The sequence below is a fragment of the Centroberyx affinis genome, unplaced genomic scaffold (assembly GCF_046629955.1).
Source record: "Centroberyx affinis isolate AG114_WGS23_722 - 3 ecotype Tasmania unplaced genomic scaffold, CSIRO-AGI_Caff_v1 ptg001765l_1, whole genome shotgun sequence".
NCBI lineage: Eukaryota > Metazoa > Chordata > Actinopteri > Beryciformes > Berycidae > Centroberyx > Centroberyx affinis.
The window spans coordinates 120,983-137,634 of record NW_027280162.1 but is presented as its reverse complement, the minus strand read 5'-3'; the positions used below and the strand labels follow the sequence as shown (position 1 = coordinate 137,634).

The window sequence follows — 16,652 nt, the reverse complement described above, 5'->3', positions numbered from 1 at the left end:
AACAATTCCATGAACTTCCATGAGCTGCCTCATGGTCAAAACATGTTTACCAGCATTTCTCACCTTCCAGAGCAGCACAGGCAAGCAGGCGGTCTCTTAGCGCCCCCTCCTGGCTGCAGCCTTGCCCATACAGCTCCAGCAGGCTCAGGGCTCGGCCCAGGTCCCTGGAGGCGAGGGCCTGCTGGAAGGCTTCAGCAGCCACAGCCTGGGCAACGTCTCCCTGAGGCCCGGACAGCAGCAGACTGACCAGAGGTTTCCCACAGATAGCCGCCCCTAGTCCACCAGAGCCATCCTCACCGGCACCCAGCGGGGTGCCCAGCACCGGTTCAGCCATGGTCTGGAGGTAGGCCCGGAGAATAGGGAACTGGTTCAGTAGGCCATCACCTTCTCGAGCGATCTGCTCCCCGTCTAGCCCCGCCTCTTTACGCCCGCTGCGGAAATAGCCTGACCAGCCAGAGGGTTGTGTCCGGGCAGTTTCTCCTTTGCAGGCGCTCAGACAAGCTAGAGCAGCCAGTAAAGGGGAGCGAGACTTAAAGAAAGACAAGGCTGATGAGGTGAGGAGAAACGAGTTCGAGGAAGAGGTGGAGGAGGAGGATGAAGAAAGAGAGGGCGGAGAGGTGGAGAGGTTGGTGGGAGTGGCAGAGAGGTCTTCCAGTGAGGCCTCCGACTCTGAGCTGGGTTCAGCTTCAGGCTCTGTGACCCCCAGTATTGGCATGTGTTCCTGGGCATGCTGCTGGAGCAGGGCAGACAGACTGGCCACACTAAACGCTCCGTCCCCTTTCTTGGCCTGACTGGTCTCCCTTTCAGCGCCTGGACAGGAGACCCAGACAGGCAGAGTCTCACAGCATCGCTCCACAATCACCTGCTGCACACTCAGCTTCAGACCCTCCTGCTGCAGCAGTGACAAAACCCTGGAGATAGAAGGAGACCTACATTGAAAAGTTTCACATTCCACAACAACACATTTTATACTACATTTGCAGTATTTTCTTTTGCAAAAACCTTTGTGTGAATGTAACTTTGTACAAGTGTATGTATTATGTTGTCTATATAAATGAGGGTTAACCACTGTGCCTACCTATCAGGAGCCACCTGTCTGTCAAACAGCAGGTGGGAGAGAAGCTGAGTTGGGGCTTGAAGCAACACCAGCAGTGGGTTCCCCAGCTTCACTTCACTGCTCTGGTCTGAGAGGAACAGCAAAAGAGGTGAGTCAGGTTAAACCAGGTATAAAAGTTCTCTAAAACAGGCAAACTAGGACTGAAAGAGAAGGAGAGCCACTGATGGCCATTGGCACAGTCACCTATTTGGGCAGAATGACTGTGCAGACGCATGGAAGTGACTCCTCTCTTTCCCACATAATAGAAAACCAGGCAAATTATTTTACCATTAGGCTAAATTCGGCTAAATTACATCTCCCACCTGCATGTGGGGACAGTGATTCTTCATGATAAACAGCAGCGACAAAATCGTGTCAATGCATGATGGTGAAAACTCATGCCAAAGACAATGATGTCAAAAGTGTGAAGCTTTTTTAATAAAACAGTATGATGCATTGAAACCATTTTATTTGTCCAACCTCTCATTAGGATGTGCTGCCGAATGCATGAGGGAGATGTGATCTAGCAAATTGTTTTTTTTCTATTTTAGATTAGCAAGCCTTTCCCAAACAGGCCTCATTAGTAAAACCAGCACATCATCTCTACTGAGTGATAAATTATTTTACCCTCTGAACTGAGGCTGCGCACTAGCACAGATGCTAGCGTGTTGACATAGTCGAGGAAGCTGCGAACATAGTCTGGTCTTGCGAGGCCTCCGTCTGGCTCGAAGGGGCAGAGCTGGTCCAGAGAGCGGAGCAGCTGCTTCATACTGGAGCGCACAGGGTGAGCGTCCAGCTCCGACTGCTTCAGACTGGCCTGTTCCACCAGCGCTGCCAGCAGAGCACTGCCCACACAGCCCTCTGTTCAGGAGAGGCAAGAACAGACAGAATGAGACTTTATCATAAGAGGATGGAAACAAGACCACTGGCATAACTCTTCAACCCTGCTATGAAACCTTTTTTCTGGCATGTTGAAGTTATCCAAGTCGTCACATTTCACATTTATTATAAACTGGTGGAAAGTTTTGACTTTATTTCAGTAATCTATGACAGCATTATCACCAAGTAACCATAAATGTACAACAAAGCTCCATACATCTAAATAGATAAAGATATTTTGCATGTTAGGATTAGTTTGAGTTTATTGTCCAGTATCGTGGAAATTTGCCTTTGGCTTATCCCACATACAGTACGTTTAAAAATGTTTGTATTTTACTGCATGTTAAAAACCAGTCCTACTGTGCCAACCTGCGCCATCTGTGGCAGTGCTCAGGGTGTGCAGGGTGTGCTCCAGGCGTTGAGCTAGACCGAGTCGCGCGGCGATGCCCTCTTCACTCAGTGTCGGGTGGCAACACAGCAGAACCTCCTGAATGGAGCAACCAAACGGACTGGCAACCACTTGGTCTTCCCCAACAGCTTCTACGAACAAGGAGTGGATAGGTAATAAAGAAACCACATGATTCTCCTCTATACAATTAATTTCTCATTTTTAAGCTTAGGTTAGGAAAGTAATTTTACATCTACCAGCCATTTCCACTATTTGACCAGCCAACTAGTTAGAATATAATAGGAACAATAATAATTAGTTAATAAGTTAATTAATTGTCAAAGTGGCTGGCGAGGTAGACAAACTTATCAACTACAACAAAACATTTACCAGCTTTTGGCTGGTAGCTGATGTCAATTTTCCACCCTGTTTATACTATACATATGTATGTATGTATGTATTGATACACTGTATGTCTATAAGCATTAATCCATTTATTATACTTAGTATCCATTCCCATTGGGGAAATGTTTGAGCATTTGTATTTACCTGTCTTGACAGAGCCCTTATTAGTGGCTGAATGGTTCAGGATCTTGCTGATCTGTTGCAGTACCATGGGAAATCCACAGATCCCCTCAGCGTGGGGAACCTTGGGGTCAACTCGTAGTCCTGGGGAAGCAGACACGGATTAAAAAGGAAAAAGATATTGACTGACTGTGTAAAACTACTGATAAACACATGTGAGAATTGTTCTGGTCTCGTCCACAATCTTCCAAGATTGGAAGACGGCAATCTCCAAGGCAGGATGAATCAGTCTTACTCTATCCATCAAACACCAAATCCCATTCCACATCTTATTCCTTTTCTAAACAAACAGGAACAAAGCAGTGTTTCAGCCAGACAGCATACATAAAATGCCATATCTGGAAACTGAACTACAGATTGGGATATATTAACTTTTTGTGACTGTTGTTCTCCTAAGTATAAATCCATATTGCGTGCTGTGACCTGTAATGCACCACACGGTCTCATCTACATTCCTTAAAATTCCCACAAAAGACCCTAAAATCCAGGCTGCCCACCTCTTGCCTCCAGGCTGCTGTTGAGCCTGCGCTCCGCTGTGTCCAGCAGTTGTCTGGACGTCTTCCACAGCTGACAGTGGCAGCAGGCCAGGTCAAAGGCCGCCATGGCTGCTGGGCTGAGCTCCTCCAGCAGTGTGTAAAGGAGGCTGGAGGGGTCTGCGGTGCAGAGGCTCAGCCAGTAGCCTTCCTCCAACGAGGGCATGGGGTGACCGGGGGTGCTGAGGAGCCGGTCTGCGATGTCTGAGATGGAGTAGAAGGCCATTCCTACAGGGAAATACACAGAGAAGTCAAGTCAGAGTCAGACATGATCATAAAAATCATTTCACTGCAATAATGTACAATAAATGAGTAATTATACTCAACTGTAAACGATACATACAGACAGTAAAGAATTTAAGGAAAAACACATCCTTGAATAGTCCTACACATATCATCAATCTGTGATATTGAATGCATTCCAGGAGTTGTTTTGTGAAGAAATATATTGGTTTACCCACGTTTCCTCAACGTGCCTTGTCTACTTATATTTCAGTCAGTGATTTCCTACATTTCCCATAATTAATTTTGACAACCCCAAGAGAGGGGAGAGAACTTGTTATATTTAATCAAGGATGGGCATGTAAATAGCTTCCTAGTGTGATCATTCAGCTGTGGGTTATACACGTCTATGATCTCAGCCTTGCCCCTTACTCAAAACACAACACTGCATTCTGGTCAGTTGAGGCTACTGTCAGTGGAGAAATTGGTATCTCTGGCTCTTCAAGGTTGGATTTGTCCCTGTATGATTGTTGCAAAATTCTGAGTCTAGACTCCATTGTAGCTGTGGAAATATCTCAATATGATGTTACATTATGTTTGGCCAATTATCCATGGGAATAAAGCCCAGAAATACAAAGTATATCGCCAATAGCTGTTTTTAACAATGTTAAAGTGTTTTAGGGTGGATTTTTACTTTAAAATCCTAGACCACCAACATTTCAAGGAACCAGCAGTATGGAGTGCAAGAGGCAGAGCGCCCAGAGGACAGATATGAGACTTCTCCTGTGTCCTTAGATGTTTAATAAGAAAATACTAGGTAAAGATGTAAGAATAGCTGAACTTCATCCCTTGAGATGAGAGCAACATAGCATTATAAGACCGTTTTAAGGTAGAAAGTCAAAGTCGTACCAGCAGCAGCAGCACTTTCGATGGCCAGCAGGGTCGACCGCCCGCTGCTGCCTAGCCGACTCCTCCCGGGGCCAGACCCGGCCATTGACCCCAAGCCCTCCGAGGAGGATGAGGATGAAGACATGGATTGGGTCTCCATCTTCTGCTCCACCCGCCCCAGCTCCACCAGGACCTCCTTGTAGCGCTCCATGAACACCAGCTCCCCGCAACACGCAGACGCCTCCAGACCGAACACCAGAGCCACCTGGAGAGAGATCAAGAGGAGGAGTCAGAGCTAAGATGGGTACACACTGTCCACTGCTCAGACATTTACTCCAAACAATCAACGCATTTTTAGATTGCTGATTAATAAAATCTAAATACCTACTTTGTATTTTTATCGGCCTTTCATGATGTTAGCCATGTCGACTTGTACATTTTCATCTGCTGCTGCTGTCAATGGTCTTCAAAATGAATCAATATCTTCAATTCTTACAATACTAAAAGGCATAAAGAGAGACTAGTAACCTCGCTAACCCCAAAGGTACCTGGATGGGTCGTGTGCATCTATGCCATGACAATCTTTATACCATACCCATCTTCTGTAGTCTATTAATTAATCTGGTCATTCATTTCCCATTGTTTTATATTTAAAAATATACTCTCACTACCAATATTTTGGATGTGCACATAAATAACTCAAATTAACAGCAAATAAATACATTTAATTGAACACTGTGATGTGTAACTGGACAAGATTGAAGCAGGACATTTCTGAAATATTGTGTGTCCAGTCAATCTCCCCTAGTTATATAAAACTTTATAATAATTAGTAATAGTAGTGCTAATAGTATTATTATTATTATTATTATTATTATTATTATTATTATTATTATTATTATTATCATTATTAGTAGTAGTAGTAATAGTATTATTAGTAGTAGCAGTAGTAACATTAGTAGTAGTAAAAGAAGTATTAGTAACATTATTATTAGTATCATTATTAGTAGTAGTAGTACTTGTAGTAGCAGTGGTTTCAAAATGAACAAGATTAACTTTTTTGGCCAATTAACACCAGCTGGAACACATAGGCATTTCTTCAGATTCAGAATGCCATAATGAAACCGCTGACCTGATGCGCCTCCATGAAGTTTCCTCGCCGGATGCAGGACATGAGCAGAGACTCTGGAGGGGACAACATGGCGGGGACCAGCCAGCTGTGGGGACGCCCGCATGGACAAACCTCCGACTCCACACAGCCCGCCCCCGCCCCTCCTCCACCATCTGACAAACCATACATCAAACTTGTGTTAAAGCCATGAAAAGAAAAATGAAATGTGACGTGTTCAAATAAGTCACTCTGAAACGGATTCTGTTGTTTTTCTAAGGTTTACTGATCTTCTCTCATACAATAGAGCTCATTTTCCTCAAAATTGCTAAGCGACCCAGGTCTGCTTTGACGGTGTAACACACAAACACACAGACCTCATATAGTATCTTACAACTGCAATTTTGATCAAATGTATGTGTGTGTGTGTATATGTGGGGGGGGGGGACAGACTTACCTGATGTGCTGGTGCTAACCTCTCCGTTGTGTCTCTCTATGGAGGCTTGTCTCTCAGGAGCATGTCTCCCTTGTCTCTTCCTCCTTCTCAGGCTAGAGCTATGGCTCCGCCCCAGGGAGGGAGAAGGCGAGGGGGCGGGGCGGCTGACCGCTGACGTCTGGAGAGGCCTTTCTGAACCTTCCCATGAGGCAAAGTGAAATGACCATCAACACGCCCAAGTTCTTCTCAAACCCCATTCACACTTCATGCTAACATACACAGGTAAACACATATTTCATAATGAAAGGTTGTAAGCAAGGTAGGAAATTAACACCAGCCACTGCCAAATGCTGGTAAATTTTAGTTGTGGTTGGTAGATTGTCTATTTAGTTAGACACTGTTGGCAAGAAAACAAGAAGTCTCTTTTCTATTTTAATGTTTTGGCAAGGTAAAATACTGAAATGGATGTTTAATTTTTTTCCTGCCTGGTTATAAATCTTGGAAGTCTCTTGTGAAAAAGAGATGCATGATCTCAAGTAGAGCTGGGAGATATGATCTAATGTTCGGTGTGATGTCAAGCAAAACTGAAATATATATATATAATATTCTAATAATATTGCTACCATACCTCCTTTTTTTCAGTTTTTAAATAAAATTTGCTTGTTATTATCAATTTAAACAGCAGAATTGTGTGTCACGATATCCCAAAATCACCATATCATGACGATATGATTCCACTGAAAGACGATAAACGATAATATTGAATTATCGCCCAGCCCTAATCTCAAGGGACTTGCCAAGGTAAGTAAAGTCTAAGTAAAAAGCTAAAATAAAAACATCCATGTAAAAAGGGGAAAGAAATAAATAGGGTTTCTCACCACTTCCACTCCCATGATTGCTGGTGATGATCTGCAGCCTCCACTGAGCCTCTGCGGTGCGTTTGGACAGCCTCTGCAGCCGAGCCCCGAACGTCTCAGCGGTCACCGAACACCCGAGGCTCTCCGCCACCTCGGCCTCTCCCGGCAGAGCTCGACCCTCCTCCTGTCCCTCCTGCTGCCCCACCACACACACTCCCTCCAGCCCCTCTTTCAGCAGCTTCAGGAACCCCTCCATGGCCGTCACGTCCACCAGAAACCCCCTGCAGCCCTGGATGAAGTGTCCCAGATCTAGGTGACCGAGGTGGGCTGCTGCCGGGAAACTCGCAGGCTGCTGCTGGCCCTCGCTCCCATCCGTTTTGGCTTTAGTTCCCAAGTCCACATTCTTGCTCCTTGTATCCGATAAACGTTCTGTCTGGGTGGCGTTCCCTGCGTTTGTGTTTGTCTCCTTCTGGGTCTGCTGGGCAAAGTCGGTGCTGGACAGGAAGAGGAGGGAGAAGATGTTTTCCAGGAGCTCCAGGCGGAACATGGCGGGCACGGCCTCCAGGTAGAGCTGGCACTCAGACAGGTAGTGCTGGAACAGCGGATGGCAACCTGGAAAACACAATGAAAGAGAAAAACAACTTTGTAACAGTAATAATAAAATAGAACTGTATTTAACAAAGATTAACATCAACAAACAACAGGACCATGTCACAGGATATTAAAACAGATACCTGTAAAGCAGCTTACAGTAATCAAAGCATCTTATTGCCATTTTGAAACATGATCCAATATTATATTTTGTTGTTTGTCGACAAAGTAGATAATTAGAATTAATACTAAAGCCTTTATAGAAAGGTAGACAGAGTGTTAGAAAACATTTTTGCTACAAAGACACTTTACTGTATGTTTCAGCAAAGCAAACATTGTCAGGAGATGGCCTTGATGAAAGTAGCTTTGCTGAAATACATAGGGCAGCATAGCAATAAAGGCTTTTTTGCTTGGCTATCTTTTTTTTTTTTTAATCTTTGTTTTGCATTTTTTTCATGTCGTCTTAATTTGTTTTGTTGTTCTTTGGCTTTGATTGGAATATTTTTATAAGCTCCATTGGTTTTTATCTGACCTGTACAAATGACTTACCTCTTTCTGTGATTTTTTTTTTTAAATCATTTTACTGGTATGTTTTAACACTGTGAAAACAAACAGACTAAATAAGCTAGATGCTAATTGTACGCCTTTTTTGCAAAGAAGTTTAAAAATAGTTACAGGAGCATAAAGAAAAGAGAAGATTGCTATCCTCGGTCCATCATACTAAAACTGTAGAGCAGAATAGAAAGACATCCTCCACACCTTCTGAGGAAGTTGAGGTCTGGCTTTGGTCGTCTTCTGCTTCAGAGGGCTGTTGCTGTTGCTGTTGCTGCTGCTGCTGAACAGAATCACACTCTGTGCAGTTTGAGTATTTGTGCACATTTACACAGAGGGCATAGAGGGCATATTTCATGGCACAGAACCCCTGGAACAAGACTATGTTCCTCTGCACAGCCGGGCTGGGAGCGCTGATGGCCTCAGTGTCGCCTGCAAGGGAAAAGGAGAACCAGGTTCACTTCAGATATAACCAGGAGCAGAACCACTTTCTTTGCCTAAAGTACAGTGAATGTACAGGGAATTGTCTTGGTGACCATGATGCCAGGACCTATCATCAACATAATTACACACACACATACAGCCATGCATGGTACAGGACAATACAATGGATACCAGGGTCTGAAATTAACAACCACAAAGCACCAAATGCTGGTAAAATCTGTTTTTGGCTGATAAATTAATAAGTGCCACTCCCTGACCAGTAACTTTTCAAGATGATAACATTTGAATGCCTCAGTTATTTCTCTGCTCCCAGGATGGTTAACTAGCCTAATGTTAGTTGAAAGTACATAATAATAATAAATCTACTCACACAGTACCTGATTCTGTACACAAAAAGCATTCAAAATAGGTAGGGTGACACATATTTCTATGAAAAATGCACATAAATTATTCTGGCACGTGAGCCAAAAAGTAATTTCGGTCACTGACGGACACACAACAACAAAGTGGATGAGGCAGAAGCTGACCTGTTCCTGGTGAGTTTGGCAGTTGTTGTTGAAGGAGATCCAGCACCCTGCGCTCTTCAAACTGAGCCAGAGGGGTCAGAGAGTGAAGAATATACAGAGCCGAGTGACTGTCCAGAGTGTGAAGCTGTGCCAGCAATGCCTCCATGGAAATCCCTCTACACACGGGCACGGAAAGAAAATCCTGATTTGTATTGTATGGACGCAGATGGAATCAAATGACGAACAAACATCAAAAACATCGACTTACGGATGGTTGTTTTTAGACCACTCAAGTATTCCAAGCTGAGAGGACAAAAGATTGGCAAACTCCTGCAGAACAGAGTCATTGGCTGGTGCCTAAAAAGGATGGCAAAGGATATATCAGCAAAGAATAAACATATTAATAGGTGTGCTGATCTGAGACCAGTTTCCTGTTAATTTACACTGAAGTTCAGTACTCTTTCTTAAAAGCTTTGTATAAAGACGCTAGTAGGAAGGATAAGCCTGGAGTAGGGATGGAACGATATGTTTAACTCACGATGCGATACAATACGACACGACATGAGATATGGGATTCATGATTCAGTAGAACCGCAATACAAAGTAATAAATAAAAGTTCAGTGATAACAAAGTATGACTGTGCAGAATTATGTTCATTTCTGAGCCGCAGGTCTTTCTAGCGATGGTATTGGCTTGCTAGAAAGTAAACGGGAAAGGAGAGAAGAGAAGAGAAGAGAAGAGAAGAGAAGAGAAGAGAAGAGAAGAGAAGAGAAGAGAAGAAGAGAATTCCTCTTAAGTTACACTGAAGTTCAGTACTCTTTCTTAGAAGCTTTTAATAGGGATGGTACGTGAAAGGATCAGTCTGGACTGGACCTACTGTACTGTTTCCTCTGAACTTATTCAATAATACTGGAGAGGAGAGGAGAGGAGAGGAGAGCAGAGGAGCTACTGTAAGGAGAAGAGAGAAGAGAAGAGAAAAGAGAAGAGAAGAGAAGAGAAGAGAAGAGAAGAGAAGAGAAGAGAAGAGAAGAGAAGAGAAAGGAGAGAAGAGAAGTCCTCTTAAGTTACACTGAAGTTCAGTACTCTTTCTTAGAAGCTTTAAATAGGGATGGTACGTGAAAGGATCAGTCTGGACTGGACCTACTGTAATGTGTTTCCTATGAACTTATTCAATAATACTGGAGAGGAGAGGAGAGGAGAGGAGAGGAGAGGAGAGGAGGTTTCAGCTCTGACCTGCTCGTGGTGAAGGATGCGGAGCAGTGTTTGGGCCGAGCTCAGACTGCGACACTGAGTCCAGCCCAGGAGCAAAACGAGACGAGACAAGGGCTGGAACTCCAACTTCAGCAGGTCTTTCAGCCTAGAAAACTCCTCATGTTTTATCAAGTCCAGTGCAGTCACCTAAGGGAAGAAAGCCCAACCGCTTAAAGAAGAGAATTGTCTTTGAGGTTGTTATTCTACAAAAAGGAGATATTTTCCAGTATTATTTTTCTGTTGTTTCATTAGTTTTGAAGTATGAGTTCCAAAGATCAAGGAAAAAACAATCTTATTATGTTATCAAATTGCTGGACAGACAGTCTTGTACCTATATTTAGCAGTACAATCATGAAAAATGTAGATGTTTCATGTAGGTACTGGAAGATGACTGTCTACACTTCTTTATTTGTGTCTTATAATTCTTGTAAGGAATCTAAATCCAATTACAAAGAGATTATTCTTGGTACACTACACTTGAACTAATATTCCCATTTTCCCCATTGGCCACACTTGCATAAATGTGCACTTACCAAGACCTGCTCAAGGAAGTGCTTTCCACTACTAAGGCACTCAAAATAGATGGTCTTCCAAACGGATGGACGATCACTGTGGCAACATAAGCTGAGGGCTAGTTTCTCTGCTTCAGGTAGCTCCACTAGGAGACAGATAAAAAATTAAAAACAAGAGTGAGATTAGAGAGATTATGGGAGACAATCAGGAGGAAACTTGAGTCCAACATTAAATTATGTGTCTAATTCCATTTTGAATATTTTCCCTGAAATGATCTTAGCCTAAGTTGTAAATAAAACACATTGGGTTGGAATAAAAATCAGTGTTGCCATACACCTGCTAAACCATGAACCACCTATCAATCAATCACATCAGCACTACAATAAAACCACATTATCAACACATGTAAATCTCTAAATATGGCTAATACTTCTTCAGAAAATGAAACACAAAGCCTATATATAAACAGAAGTGATACAGAAGTGAAAAACGACTGGCACACACAAATTTGCTTATTATCAGTGAAAACTGCCCAAGCATTCGCAGCCACAGTAGCAGAAGTGTGACAAAAAGGAGAAGAGATATTGTCAGGCTGTCGGGCTGGAAAGGTCCAACAGTTTTGAGGGACTTCCCTCCTCTACCGCTGTGATGAATAGAATTACACTCACTGAGCACTTCATTAGGAACACAGTGTTCCTAATAAGTCCTCGGTACTAATACTGGGTAGGTATCAGCTAGCAAAGTGACATCTGCCTCCAGGTTGGAGGTGTTGCATTCTGAGATGCTTTTCTGCTCACCACAGTTTTATGGTTATCTGAGTTACTGAAGCCTTTCTGTCAGCTCCAACCAGTCTGGCCGTTCTCCTCTGACCTCTCCCATCAACAAGGCGTTATTACCGCCGCTCACTGGATGTTATTTTTTGTTTTTCGCACCGTTCTGTGTAAACTCTAGAGACTGTTGTGCGTGAAAATCCCAGGAGATCAGCAGTTTCAGAAATACTCAAACCAGCCCATCTGGCACCAACAACCATGCCACAGTCAAAGTCACTGAGATTTGTACCCCATTCTGATGTTTGATGTGAACATTAACTGAAGCTGCTGACCTGTATCTGCATGATCTTATGCATTGCAGTGCTGCCACATGATTGGCTGACTGGATAATTGCATGAGTAAGCAGGTGTACAGGTGTTCCTAATAAAGTGCTTGGTGAGTGTATGTCACATCACTCTAGAAAACAAAATCCCACCTGAGGACATGAGCTCAAAAACGACTCAGAGGAGGAACTGATTCATAGGACCATGAGCCCTTCTTATGAAGCATATTGATTAACATGAAGATTAGTTTACCACTTCACACTTGCTAACTGGAATTCATACCTTCACTTTCCCCACATCACCATATCACTGATTAGAGTCACTCGCAGTATAAAAAAAACTATTTTATTTGATGTACTTGTAAATTATTAGAATTATTACATCAACATTATATATCTTTGGGGAAAGAGACAAATCAGTGGCTGCATTTACATGCACAGAGTGACCCGGCTATTGACCATACTCCAGTTAAGTTCTTATTCAGGTTAAGCTGTTTACATGCAGCTTCGATAACCTGCCATCGAGTTTCCCTGTTGCCAAAAAGGAACCAGATATTCCTGCTCACCTGTGGTGTCCCGCCTACAGAAAAAATTATCCACCAGCTTGACTGAGCTCTAGGTTATTTCTAATACTGGGGAAATCTTGAAATAAACAAAGATAGCCCGCACTTTGTTTATTTTTCTTTCTTTTTTGCTTTTTTCCTCAGTGTGCTTAATACAGGGGAAATAAAGGATGATCCCAAAAGTAATATTAACAGCAAGTACTACTTGACTTTTTTTTTGTTGAAATTAATATACTATACTCAAAGCAAAAGATGTACTCATAATGCTGTTATGTTAATGCTGAGTCTGAATTTGTGCAGACGTCGAAAACAAAAAGTGAAAAGAGTAAGATGTTCCCATGCCATAAACCATTTAATATGGGAGTAAGCCAGGCATCTTAACTGTGTTTCTCATAATCAGTGTATGAGCTTACTCAGGTTATTAACATGCGTCGACCCAAAGCTGGGTTATTTGAGTAACCGGGTTGAGAACAAAATTCTCTGTCGGTCAGAGCTGAAGACGCTGAGCCTACCTTGTGTGTGGGGTGCGCTCCTCAGCAGGTGGTCTCTCTGGAGCCTCAGGGCGGTGGAGCAGTAGATGGAGACGAGGGCGTCGCACTGCGGGCGGAGCAGCGAGCTCAGGACCCTCTCCTCTTTCAGAGGGCCGTCTCTGGCCGCCCACAGCGCCTCACACAGCGCCTCGAACTGCCCACCGCCTCTCTCAGAGCTCCACGGCATCACGGCCAACACGCCGTAGATCTCCTCCACCCACTCCTCCACCTTCTCCGGGTTCCTCTCCGGCTTCCCCACTTTCTCCATCAGGTAGCGGATGAATGTGTGCTGCAGAGCGCGGTCCTCTGATTGGCCCTGAAGGAGACAGGGAAAAAAATGGAAAATGTAGCATGCTTGTGTTCTAAAATGAGCAATCTCTATGACTACATTATAATGACATTGTATGATTTATTAGAATTATACTCTGTAACTACAGTGTATATGAAACTCTAAGTTTTTTAAGCACATGAGATCTTTTGGATTTACAGTTCTGGCTATATGGTTATATATTTATACCCATTTATATTCAGTTTATAACATTCAAACGCATGTATAAAGTTTTTTAGGTGTTCAAAATAACCCAGTGCAATATTCTCTAGATCTGAATATATTTCTGTTTATATATTTATTTCTATTACTGACTTCATGGCCTTGTTTTTGGCTTTATTTATATTTTTTTTATATACTGCTTTTTATATTCTACTTTTATACTATATGCTACTTTCTTTATATATCTCTCCAAATGAAAGTATGACGTATACTACATTTTATAATTTTGTGTTGCTTCATATTTAAACTTTAAACTTATGTGCAAGCATACTTGGCCAATAAAACTGAGCCTACGGAGCCCAGTAAAACTATGTTTCACTTCTGAAGATGTTTTGCACTACCTGTAAGAACTGTGCTAAAGCCTGGGCCAGTCTGGGCCTCCTCTTCTCCAGCAAGGTTCGGAGGCAAGACTCAACAGCAGCATCTGTTGTCCTCGACGCCCCTGGGTCCTTCTGCTCAGACTGGGTGTCCAAGAAGGCCTGGTGCAACTCCTGGTGGAAGAAAATTCACCTCAGCCTTATATTCTGCCTAGTAACACAACAGATTTGCGGTTATGCAATCATGCTTGGTCGGTCTAAACTTAACTTTATAATCCTATAAAAACTTTCATTCATTCAGCTGTTGAGCACAATGCTTTATTATAATTTTTTTTACCATTTTATTATCTACAGTAAATATGATTACACACTATAGTTAAAAAAAACAACCTTGAGAACAGTCTCTGGTATGTCCTGCGCCCCCAGCTCCTCCAGCAGCAGCAGGAACTCCAGCTCTCTTCTGACGGTTGGAGAAACCTGCAGAGAGCAGAGAGCATCAGGATCAGATGCTCAGTAGATAACACTGTTCCCTCTGTTTCTCAATGGGAGGGTCTAAATTTGGTTTGGTTTTATCGTCACATGGTCTGTGCTGTCTCAGAGGCCTTTCCACCCCACCAAGACAAATATTCTGGCAGAAGCAATGATTTGTGACATGAAACAGTCAGTCTGGTTCTGGGTAATGTTTGACCGAAATGGGTTTTTGAACGCTGATACAGATACTGATATTTTTGGACTGAAGTTGCACACAGCAGATGTTTTGTGCCGATATTCTGTACAATAAAATTTGAACATTTTTATGCCAGAAAATTCCAAAACATTATAAAGATTCAAAGACACAAAGTGTTTCCCCCAGAGTTTTATTCTTTGCAGGATGTTAAAACCTCAAAAGCAGGACATTAGACACTAAAACTCTCCATTAAAACTCATTCTAACAACTTCTTAGGTTCGTTAGCAGGTAGGGTGAGGCGGGTTTTACAAACTGCCATCGTAATATGATATGATAAATCGATATACTGGTCTAACTCTACATCTGTGTGAATGGAGAACAATGCTAATACTCAAATGGCAAAATGGAAACAAAGGTTTTCTTGAGACACCCACATTTGCTGCTACATGGTGGTGGGACTAAACATTTTTGGTGGGAGGCATGCTGTTTAAAAGCGAAGCCTGTTTGTGAGAAACCTGAGAACACAGACCGCTACGATACTTAATTATTCATATTATTACCTGCTCTTTTGTCCATTTCTCCAAGACTTGAAGCCAAAACCAAGCCAGTTTGTGCGGACTGCCCACAGACTCCCATCTATCAAACCAACAACCACACAGTCATTACATTTAGAGCAGAAATATAAATATAAGAATTTCCCCTGGACTTAGATGGAAACATCACAAAATGAATGGGTTGGTGTGGGGGCAGGTGTTGCTAAACAACTTATAAAAATACAATAACCTTTACTCCCAAACATGTGGCAATTGGAAAACATTTAGAAATGGAAAATATGAAATATTCAGCATGACATTTTATATTTATGATAATCACATTTTCACATGGGTGGTCAGAGAAACTAAAGTGAGCTGCCTAAGAGTTTAGTAGACAAGGAAAAGCCTGATGTCTTGCAAAGCTATCTGACAAAGCTGGGCGACTCACTTTAAAACGTAGGGATGGCAGACGATGGCCTTGACTATGTCCTGTAGATTTTCGGAGAGTCCTCCAGTTGAGTTGACCAGCTGTGGCACACAGGCACTCGCCAGCTCCCACTCCCCATGCTGCAGGCACCGTTTGAAATACTCAAACAGGTCCTGAAGGGAAGTCTCAGCCTCGCAGCCAAAGGGATGCATGGTCACTTTACTGTGACACTCTTCTACTCACTGGTCAGAACAGGAGCAGCACCTTCACTACCAGGCAGCTCAGCAGCACCCTTGAGCTTTCCTCACCTGGAACAGAAAAAACAATGCTATTCACACTCTAGTTTAGGTCTGTGGTTAAACAAAACAAGGAAACGGTACATGGTACACAGATACAGAATATAATTAGCCCTACATGTTCAGTAAAAATCACTTGTTCACAGTCATTTAGGCATCAGATGTGTTTGTTTTGATGACACTCTCAGCCACAGAAAAAGCAAGATCTGTACCTTTAATAACTGAGTAAACAAACCACGCTGAGTTAAGAACACAACTTGCAACCTAAATCAAAACAACTCTCCAGCGTCAGTCAACCAGGCTAAATAAAAGTATTTTAAAATCCTCTTTTTATTATTTACTGCTTGTGTCTTTTCCCCCATATCAGATTTGACAGCTAGCCTGCTGCCACTAGTTAGCTAATGTTACTGAGTTGCTGTCAACTGGCAAAACTAGCTAACTACCGTCAAAGCTAGCTCGCGAGTAAACTGGCCTACGTGTTAAGTATTTAAAGATTATTCAGCAAAGTAACTTACTCATTTCTATGTGCGATTATCCCCGAAAACTGGGGCTTGGGTACACTTGCGCTTCCCTCCTCTCTCCACTCCTCTCTCCCGACCTGTTTTGCTAGGCGGCTAGTAGGTGCACGTTAAGGAGGGTCATGTGACAAAATCAGCTGATTCCCTGGCGGTGGTTGGTTCAAAGGTTGGCGCGAGGGGAGCGTTCCAGAACGTCTTCCCTGCTGCTGCCTTCGGGTGCTGTCGGAAATATAGGAATTACAAGCAGGACGGGTTATTTTCAACCCGAGTTGACGAGATGATGGGACGTTTAGGGAACGTTTTATGTTA

The 16,652-nt window shown here is 42.9% G+C and overlaps 1 protein-coding gene across 1 annotated transcript in view; it reads right to left on the bottom strand.

Annotated features, from left to right (window-relative positions):
• zfyve26 (zinc finger, FYVE domain containing 26) overlaps positions 1–16,416 on the bottom strand; it is a 34,637-nt gene extending 18,221 nt beyond the window's left edge. Inside the window, exons 1-21 of the mRNA XM_071529088.1 lie at positions 16,341–16,416; positions 15,551–15,837; positions 15,130–15,205; positions 14,293–14,379; positions 13,924–14,076; positions 13,018–13,351; positions 10,871–10,995; positions 10,320–10,484; positions 9,354–9,442; positions 9,107–9,261; positions 8,378–8,567; positions 7,014–7,606; positions 6,157–6,306; positions 5,724–5,875; positions 4,613–4,856; positions 3,446–3,709; positions 2,913–3,032; positions 2,345–2,515; positions 1,724–1,957; positions 1,079–1,184; positions 64–911 (exon numbers count right to left, since the gene is read on the bottom strand). Coding sequence (XP_071385189.1) covers positions 64–911; positions 1,079–1,184; positions 1,724–1,957; positions 2,345–2,515; positions 2,913–3,032; positions 3,446–3,709; positions 4,613–4,856; positions 5,724–5,875; positions 6,157–6,306; positions 7,014–7,606; positions 8,378–8,567; positions 9,107–9,261; positions 9,354–9,442; positions 10,320–10,484; positions 10,871–10,995; positions 13,018–13,351; positions 13,924–14,076; positions 14,293–14,379; positions 15,130–15,205; positions 15,551–15,741 — 4,447 coding nt within the window. The 5' untranslated portion in view covers positions 15,742–15,837; positions 16,341–16,416. The remainder of the gene's footprint in view (positions 1–63; positions 912–1,078; positions 1,185–1,723; positions 1,958–2,344; positions 2,516–2,912; positions 3,033–3,445; positions 3,710–4,612; positions 4,857–5,723; positions 5,876–6,156; positions 6,307–7,013; positions 7,607–8,377; positions 8,568–9,106; positions 9,262–9,353; positions 9,443–10,319; positions 10,485–10,870; positions 10,996–13,017; positions 13,352–13,923; positions 14,077–14,292; positions 14,380–15,129; positions 15,206–15,550; positions 15,838–16,340) is intronic.
• Positions 16,417–16,652: the final 236 nt, after the last annotated feature.